The sequence below is a fragment of the Lampris incognitus genome, chromosome 4 (assembly GCF_029633865.1).
Source record: "Lampris incognitus isolate fLamInc1 chromosome 4, fLamInc1.hap2, whole genome shotgun sequence".
NCBI lineage: Eukaryota > Metazoa > Chordata > Actinopteri > Lampriformes > Lampridae > Lampris > Lampris incognitus.
In genome coordinates this window covers 17,922,460-17,932,663 of record NC_079214.1, presented here as the reverse complement: position 1 = coordinate 17,932,663, position 10,204 = coordinate 17,922,460, and the positions used below count along the sequence as shown (strand labels likewise).

Below are 10,204 nucleotides of genomic sequence, written 5' to 3'. Positions count from 1 at the left end.
GAGGAGTATCCCCCTTTTCAAACCGGGTCCGTCCTGTCTCACTTAAAAAGGCAGAATGTCCTATTGAGCATGTACGAGGCAAAGCTTGCACCTTATAGCTCACGATAATGTAGAACATTTTGAAAACCAAGCCACAACTGGGAATTATATTTTTCTATCTGTGCTTGGATATCTTATTTTACAGGGGAGGTCAAAATGAACGTCTACTTGTTAAGGTTGACAGTCTTTGCTGCATTTACTTTTCTACTGTAGCGTGCCGTTATGTCACTGTGTCTCACACCTAAAAACAATTGTATGGGACAAGTGGAAGAAAATAAAAGCCACTTTTCGATATAGAAAGGCATTTTAAATAGCATCTGCTCTCGGACAAACTCATATGTACAGAGTGACACATGAGATGAGTAGGCTCAACATGATTATGTAAGAGCTTCGTACCAGCTTTAGCCCAGTGTATTTTGCCTCTCTCTTTTACATGGATTTGACGTGTTTGACTTCTCCAATGCCTGATTGCTCTTCATTTTTGGAAACATCACTCAGAAAGCATGGATGTCCGAGTGTGACCCCGTGGCGAGCGTGCGGGCCAGGCAAGGTCTTTTTGCTGCCCAGGTGCTTTTAAGATGTTGAAGTCTCCCTGCGTGGCCGGGGCCCCTGTTCGGATCAGTAGCACTGAGGCTCCTCGTGGCCAAAGACATGGACCCCGACTCGGCTCCCCGACGCCGTCAGCCCACTGGCCACTGGCCCCACGTCACCCTGTAAAGGATGTCCCTCAGCAGAGCTTCGGCCAGGGACACCTCTGAGACCCCCAGCCCGAGAGAACGCATCCGCAGCCACATGAAGATGGTGATTGAACAGCTGGAAGGCATTCTCAAAGAGCTTAAAGATGTGGCCAAGGAACTCCGGGAGGTGAGGATCACAATCGGTTTACACAGATTCAGGTTTTGGGGTTTAGCGAAAGAGTGGATGAGGAAGGTGGGGAGAGACTGTGGGCACCGAGTCAGTATGCTTCTCGAGAGGGCTGTATTGAATTAAGTGTAAAATTCATTTCACAGCACAGGGAGATTTTGATTAAGATTTGAAAGAGATGCAATCTCCTTTGTAGCTATTTTCAGCAAGAGGATATTGTGTATTGCATGTGCAGCTAGGCCGCCCTCCTCTCCCATTCATTGCTTATCACCGAGCATGAGTGTTCTTCGTTTGTTTAGTGGTACCTTGTGAATTGTTCAGTAGATATAGGACATTTATGATGAGGGGTTGAGCAGTCTGGAAACAAGACAGCGAGTCTGGAAAGAAACCCAGAGGAGGGCTTAGGTAAGACACAGGACTTAGCACTGCAACAATTATGTAATCATTTTGTTAACATCAGCTGGATTCCTACTGTATTTTTTTGCAAGTGCCATGGTAACAGGACGACGAGAGTTTTGAGAATATGTGTATATGCTTCAGAGAAGAGTAAATAAAGGGATATACTGTTCGTGTTTGCCTGTGTGTGTGTGTGTGTGGGGGGTGCATACGTTTGTGTGTGTATACTGTATTTGTGTGCACCGTATGCAAATCTAAGTGTGTGTATGTGAGCATGTGTGTGTGTGTGAGTGTAAAAGTGAAAGCAGATAGGCTAAAAAAAATATGTGCTCGACAGAAAAAAAAATGTTTGCATAACGGCTGACAAGATGGGAGTATGTTTGTGCTTCTGCTTGTCTGTGTGTGTAAGATTGTACAAAATGGCCTTGATCATCCCTGTCACTTTGGGATCTTCCCCCTGCAGTGTCCTCATTGCTGCTAGCTCCACTTGCAAAGCTCCTCCGAATAAAGAGAGAGACAAGAAGCGAAAGAGAGGTAGACAGAGAGACAGAAACAGATTAAACCCCTTCCGCTATCCCGGTAAATAGTTGTGCTCTGACGTACCCCCTTTACACAACCCCCTTCACCTCATCCCATATCCCATTATTGGTTCCCTACATCCTTCTGATCAAGAGTGGGGAAGAGGTGTTGATATATTTGGACGTGTGTGTGTGTGTGTGTGTTTGCGAGAGAGTGAGTGGCAGGTGTGCCTTCTCCGATCTGAAGGGTCGAGGAATGAGGGATTTAATAAGCGCAAGAGGGGGTGGAGATGCATCCCCCCCCCTTTTTCCCCAACCCCCACATCTATCCCCCTAACCTCTCCCTACTTTATGTACCTGTACATGAAAAAGTGCAAGGGCACAGCCCATGGTGCTCTTACTCCGGCGAGCCCAAGGAGCCGACCTGCATGCAAGCGTGATTGATGATTATGGGATGCCTGCAAGTGGAATTATGCTGGCCGGATCTATTTATAAACAAAAACATGGCTTGTGCCTCTGCCAGCTCTAACACATATTACCATTCTTATCCCAGACCCCATTAGGGAGAGCTCTGAACGGCAGCCTGGGCTTGATTCTTTACTTAGAGCACGGCCTCACATATTGAAATGGCTGAGAATTGTATAAGCAGCAGTGGCAGTTATACCAGCAGTATCAATATCCTGCAATTAGCTGATGTGTGAGATCGCAAACTGCATCGAAGAAGATGCAGAAGTGGCATTCGTGCTTGGTGTAGCACCACCAGATGCACAGAAACTTAATGTGCCATAAAATCTTTCATTCTTGGCCACATTAAAGGAATGGCATAATAGATAACAACTGTCACGTAAATAAATGATGAATTGTTGCATAGACATATTGAAATAAATAACTCGGTGGAAGAACTGTAATTTGAGTGAGCGGGCCGCATGTGGACTGGTTGGGTTTTATGTCTGGTGGCTGACCCGGTGTTGGGAGGGAAGAGGGGCCTGGTAAAAATCCATTGGCAAAGACAGCAGTGGGGATTATCTCTTTCACAGGATCTCCAGCGATCTGCACTTATTTCAGAGTTCTCAAGGGTAAAAGATGGCTTTCCAACCCACAAACCAGCTCATGAAGTGAGGAGGTGTACTGCCGGACAGTCCCTTACCTGGACACATGTGGCCCTGAGGGATACACATTTTCTCAGTTATCTCACCAGTACAAAGGACTCTTATTGAGCAGAGCAGCCATGGATGCTAGTTCCTGGCTAGAATTCATTTTCACTAAAAACAGGCTGTACTTTAAACCTGACCCCAGCCTTAACATTAGTGACACCTCATGCCTATTTCAAACCTTAAGGAAAAAAAAAGATTATTATTGTGATCATCGAGATTTTTTTTTTAAAGAATTCTGACTTGACTAGAAAGTGTAAACTGTCCGCCACATGATCAGAATCGACACAAAAGACATTCTGAGTAGCATCGTTGAGACCATCAATAAGCTTTGAGACACCAAGTGTAAAATGGCCGCTTTTAAACTTTTCTCATGTTATCATGAAAATGGATATTGTTTCATCACATGAAACATAAGAAGCTGGAACGTTGAACTCCAACAGGGGCGATGGGCCCAAAATATGCCATCGCTTTTTGTCAGAAATCCAATTTTGAGTGAAGCTAAAAATGACCATTTAAAAATGTCAATTCTAATTTGGATACCAAGATAAAGGGTTGATGTAATACATAATACATAACACACCCCTCTCAACTTGTCTCCACCAGGCTTACAAAAAATGCTGATATGTGGGGAAAAAGGAGTGAGGTGGGAGACGGGGGGTGCATCTTAAAGAACCGGGATGGATGTGTCACTAACTCTGATACTTGTAATCTGTTTTATTAGTTTCTGTCATCTGACGTCAGACCAGCTATAAATCTCCAGCACTACATTACCAATTTGGGGGGGGGGGGGGCAGCACAGCAGGGGTGAACATTTCAAGTGGAAGGCAGCACAACTATTTAGTTTTCACTGATAGCTGTTTGGTAAAGTTATATTGGATAATTTTAAAAATTCTGTTTCGTCAGATAAAATACATGAAGACAGGTCAAAATTGTGAATTAAATCCTCATTACATAAGCTATAGTTTATGGTGAACAATTGGCTGCCATTCATTTTCGCTTCTCGGTTTGAGGCACAGGGAAAAGGCCCAATGCTCAGATCTGGCGTACTCGTAAAATATACACAACTGGGTCCATATAATGTTATATGAAAAGGACAATGAAAACAAAAAAACAAACAAAACATCATCACGAGGTATCCGGGCCGCAGCACGGTCAGAATATCATCCAAGTTATATTTTAAAGAGAAATGTTATACAGAGCATTTGCAGTCTTTTCAGATTTGCTGCTTTTTAAAGGCCCATCATTATGCATGTGTAGGCTATCACAGACTTTTGAATCCCATTACACATCATGACATGTGGAATGAGAGGGATCAAAAAGGGATGGCTCCAATAGGAAATGTACTCAAAAACTACTCTGTTTGAAATAACAGTGCTGGCAGTAGTGGCAGCTGGAGAGGAAGTAATTCATTTGGGTATCATTGACATGCTTGGCCTTAGAATTCTGTTGACAAGATAGAGGGAAAAAAGAAAGTCATCCACTATAATGCAAACCACCCCTCGCTATTTGCAATGATGAGCTGCTCCGTTCGTTGAAACCGAATCTAAATGAATAAAAATTGCAAACAGCTAAGTAAAAGCAAACGTCGGCAGGCGCCCGTACTGGTTATTAGTTTGATAGAAGACTGGTAAATTGAAAACATTAAATGAGGCGGGAAGGACAGAAAAAATTAAGAGAGTGGAGAGAGGAGGCGGCGGAACAGGGTAGCAGGACCGCTAGAAAAGAGGAGGCAGAGAGGAGCGCGTCTTGATAGAGAACTAAGAGAATAAGAAACTGTTGTTTTATGGATGTAGTCATTAGGTGGAATTCGTAACAGGAGCAGAGGATGCTGCATAAACACACTCAAGACGAATGAACACAGGAAAGGTACCGGGGGGTGCCGGAATGAAACCTCCAAAATAAAAGAAACAAACTGAAGCCGGACATAGTGTGTTTATCAGTGGCTAGTTTCTAGAACAAACTGTCCACTTTGTGTACTGTTAGATTAAATCGCCAGAGTAAGCTTAGCTCACTTAAAGTTACAGCTATTTACAGGAACCATTGCAGTTGCTTTGGCAGAAATAGGGTGGCTGATGTAGTTTCTATCAGTGATATGACACCATCTGCATAATCCCATTGCCAGAGCATCAAATCAAATAGGCATTTCTGCTAAATGGAGTCTGTCAAGGAAAGCTGCGACTAAAAACAAAAATAATCAGAAAGGCTATACCTGCACTCCCTCTTATGTCTTACAGGTGCTTGAACACTTCAGGATGGTCAGGATTTCGAACAGCTGGCTTAAAATCACTCCGCTCGACAGTCGGCGAGCCAACTAGCCGACAAACCCGGGTGTTTGTGCCTATCCAGTCTTTGAAATCAGTCACAGCCACAACCAGGCAGTGGAGGAGGCACATACTCCTCTCTTGTGTAGCCACCAGGCTTAGTACTGCGTCAAATCTGTTTGCAACCTTGAGACCTATAATCCAAATCAAAGGCTATTGTTTCTGCATGGGAGATATTCTCTCCTCACTCGTCTCTCCGTTTCTACCCTGCTGACAGTACCACTGAGCAGGGCAAGGAACAAACCGTCTGGCTCGAACTTCACAGTTTGCCCATACGGGGCACTCTAACACTAACAAAGCAGCTTCACTCGGGATGTAGCAAACCTTCATTTAGATAATTTATGGAGCTAGTGCATTAAAATGGAACGTAATAAAAATCACTGGTGTAGATGTATGCGGAGATTTATGCATTTTTCTAAACACTTAATTAAGATGAGCATGTGTCCCTTTTTTATAAAACAATCAATCAGTGTTTTTAGCTCAGAATGTGTGAAATATTGAATACGTCCTGCTTAATATCCATTGAATGTGAATGAAATATAGCAAACTAACCTCGCTGCAACATGCACCATCTGCTGGAGTGGCAGTACTCCACTACACTGTAAATAGCCAGCATGCTAGGACATTATAATGTAACAGAGATACTTTCTGTCGCTGAGTGCTCTGTAGGTGGATGTGATGGTTCATTTTGTTCATTTTTGGTGCCAACAAATCACAGCCCAGTGATCTTCGATGAGGATGCTCCAGCTTGTTGTCCACTAGAAAAATCATTTACTTCAGATTAAGGCAGAGATTGGCCCAGTCTCAGACACTGAAAATGGTGATAAGCTGTCCTGATGGGCCACAGCGTTCAATGGGCAACATGTGAAGCTTACCATGACGCTTATAGAGAGGAAGGTGCTCATCACTGATCCACCTGGGCTAAAGGGCTTCCTTTGAAAAGCCATTTGGAGGAAATGACAGGTCCCTGCCTGTCGTGTCTGTCAATTTGATACTCCTTGCCTGAACTCTTTTGTGTGTGGAAATTAAATTCCTAAATTAAACTTTGTGATACACCTTCAGCGGAGTTCTTTTTACACACAAAAACAAGAAAAAGGTACCTCGAGACTAATCTGTTCTTTATTGAACACAAAACACCCTGACATTGTCCCACCTGAGCTGTTGCCTTCAGCTTAAACTACGCATACATTTTGTTCATTCTGGCAATGAATCAGACGTTCATTTATTTCCTGTGCTGATGGTGTATTGCTTCAGTATGTGATGGGAAATATCTGATTGCCTCTTGCGTGGACTGTTTTCAAAAGGAGCCAGCTGTATGCTCATGTTCACATTTTTGCGGTGTGAATCCATCATGGTAACCTCAGCCCAACCCCAGTGATAAGGGACTGAACTATTCCACCCATAGGTCAACATCCCATCACTGTTTTAATGAGACGATGGAAAACTACATCTTGCACATTTAGCTAATGCTTATTTTCTACTTGTACTCACAACTTCAGTGGAAAAAAAAAACAAGTTTCAATTCACAGATTGCCAGTCAGAAGCAACCAACAGTGATGAAGGTCAGGGAGACGGGCATAAGGAGGGAGGGAGTGAAGGTAAACAAAGAGTTAAGGCTTTAGCAGCATCTAACCTTGAGAGCTGTGAAAAGAATAAAACTGCATCAGGCGAAGCATTCCCTTGAGCCTCTTTTACCCAGCTCTGCTGTGATGCTCCAGCTTCTTTAGGATGCAGGCCCAGCATATTGACGAGCCCATCATGCCTGTAAGACCCACTGGATTAGCTGGCCCTTTGAGCTCAGCCTCCCTCTACGAACACTTGCACTCAGCATACACTGTAATGAGGGTGTTAGGTTAGGAGATGTGCTGAGGTAAACACCAAAAAAATTGTGCTCATTGATTTTTATCAACTTACATGTCTAGTATGGACTAGTTACAGATAAAGGAGAAGAAAATTGGGGTATGCATGTTTGTACATAATGTTTAAGCTTCTAACCCTTTCCCTGGCCCTAGGGAGGGATAAGGCTGGATAAAGGGAGTGGGTGAAAAAGGGGGGAGGGGAGTCAAAGATATTGAGAGAAGGAGACAGAACGAATATGTGGAAGAGAGAAAGAGACAGAGAGCGGGAGATGAAGGGTGGATGGAGATAATGGTTCCTCCTGCTGCACAAAATTGCGACAGACTGGGTGGAACAGCTTAGATCAATTGTTGCAATTGCGCTCGTGGGCGTGTTTAGGATTGTTTTGGCCTAACTCTGTGCGGTGAATAAAACCAGTAGGCTGTGGTTAATGGTGTGAAAAATGGCAGCCATCGAGGTGCACAAGCAACCCCCAAGAATAGCTACATCACCTCATTGTGTCAGTGCATACTGTACACAGAGACAGCTTGTTTTCCATTAGGTCATCAGTGAAAGGCCAGTTTTCCGATGGGGTATAGATGTTAAACTTAATTGAGCTTACAGACGCATGCAAAGTATGACAAACAACTTAAATTAATGGGATGATCTGAGTGAGAGGAGACAGTATTTTTCCTCTTGCACACAGGGCAGATCAGATCACGTCGGTGCAGCATCACCGGACACACGGTGGCATTCGTTGGAACCATGTTATATTGATGGGTTGTCATGCAGCTTTTGCCCTTACTTTTATTTTTAACCACACTCTGTGATGTATCATGAACTGACCTAGTTTGGAGCGATCTGGTAATGAGATTGTTCAGAAAAACACAACAGTGAGAGTTGAAGCTGAGCCGGCTGGCAACCAACCATCTGTAGCCCCTGGACAAAAAAAAAAAAAAAAAAACCCTCCCTCATTTTCAAGATGATATTTTCCTTCTACATAAGTCCTGACTGGTAACCTCAGGCAGCTGATGCTAGATAGCATGTTTAGGTGGGATCTCCCCTAGTTCGATGTGTGTGTCTGTGTGCGTGTGTGTGTATATATACATATATGACTTTAGAGCAGTAGAGAAATAATACATCGCTCTATCTTCTCAGTGTGGTGAGGAAAGTTGCTAGAGAATGTGATGCTACAACATGACTCAGTTCTATGGCCCCATTTCAGGAATGTGATAAAAATCTCAAAAAACAGCTAAACAAACAAGAAAAAGGCAGGATAAAAAAAAAAACAACAAGAAAACAGTTATCTCTCATTTGAAATAAATAGGAGTGGTCGTTGAAAAGAAGAAAAATCTTCAAGCATCACATCCTTAGAGTTTTGCAGCACAAATTATTTAACAAAAATGGGATGGGGATGGTAAAAAAAAAAAAAAAAGATAATGAGAGCAACTTTTCAGCATAAAGAGATTTTTCAGAGACACGAATGTTGTGATGAGTCACTCTGGGCTGCTTCATTGCCGTTTTAACTAGAGAAAGGAGCAGATCTAACTTTGTTGGGTAAACCATAGCACCGGACTTACGTGGTACAACATGCGGTGGACGTAGTAGTACTGCAGTCTCAGCCCCGCGTCTAATTCGCTGGTATCCAGATTGGCTCGTACAGTCACCTGAAACAAGAGATGGTTATAGCATGTAAGTCTCTGCATAACCTTGACTACAACACTGTAAAAGAGCGATACAGAGATAATGCACCTTGCCATATGAGGGAAAGAACACCGTAAGTGCTGAAACATTAGACTCTCTGAAAACAGATGGATTACTGGGATTTGCTTCTAATCCACCTAATTAATGCCAACTAGAAAGGGATCTATTTAACATTTAAATGTCATTAATTATCTCATTTTGTGAGGGGCCTGTCTGTCTGGATATCTAAGCAGGGTCTTAGCTTGTCAGAGGCTGTCATAGCTAATCTGTGTCTGGGACCTGAGCTGGAGCCATTTTGCCTCCATCCGACCACACGAATTGCTAATTTTGTTTTCACTTACACGTTTGTTAACTGCATGTCCATTTGAAAAACATTATACATGGAACTGGCAGAGGTTTCTCTACAGTCAAAAGAGATGAAGCTCAAATTTACGGAGCTCATGCACTCTGAGTGGACTCGACCTATGTTTACATCCGTACACTTCAGCAATGCAACTCTTTATTTCTGCGATATATCTGTCAAAACTTGAAAGTAAGCAAATATAAACATCTCAAAACCAAGTAACTGATTAATGGCTATTGCACTGAAAATAAGACCTACTTCTCTGAACGCTTCTCTCTCCCTCTCTCTCTCCCTGCATTTTTCTAACCTTGCACTGGCAGTTCACACCTCACCACCTGGTCCGACATGGAAGGCTGCCATCACTGTCATTGTCAATAGCGCGGTGATGCGCCATCAGATACAGGGCAGGGCAAAATGAAGGGGGCACAACAGAGAGGACAGCGTAATTATTCAGACTCTCAACTAAGAGCAGACAGGGGACAGGACATATCAACAAACTGTTCGGATGATTAATATTTTTGTCACCTGTGCAGTCACCTGTGCTGTTACCACTTTAGCGCCACGCTCGGTGAAGGCCAAGACACAAAGACCCTGCTTCGGATGCTAAGTAGTAACTCAGGCTTGGTCAACTAGGACTACAAAACCATATACAATAAGTCTCCAAGGTCTAGTGATATTTCATGAATTTCATTTGGGTGCGCTAACCCTCGGGCTGACATGGTTCTTCATCCAAATCCATTGGCAGAACAAAACATGGTAATCATGATTATGCATGAAGCAGATCAGAAAGTTGTATAAATATTAAAGGTGCTATACGTATAATTTCAAGATGCTGCAGATAACTCTGGAGAGGTGAGCAATGTTGACAAAACAACCCCCAGAAATTCCACCCCCCCAATCTGCTTCCTCCTTTCCTTCCTACATTAATATATGTAAAACAAAAATATCAGTGGATCTCTTAGTTACCCCAAAATTGTTGCTGTAAAAATTGTTTTGCATATAGGTGATGTATTTAGGAATACCACTATG

At 43.1% G+C, this 10,204-nt stretch overlaps 1 protein-coding gene across 1 annotated transcript in view; it reads left to right on the top strand.

The window, feature by feature from the left end:
• The first annotated feature begins 688 nt into the window (after positions 1-688).
• Positions 689-10,204, top strand: part of insyn1 (inhibitory synaptic factor 1) — a 55,818-nt gene continuing 46,302 nt past the window's right edge. Inside the window, exon 1 of the mRNA XM_056279206.1 lies at positions 689-903. Coding sequence (XP_056135181.1) covers positions 760-903 — 144 coding nt within the window. The 5' untranslated portion in view covers positions 689-759. The remainder of the gene's footprint in view (positions 904-10,204) is intronic.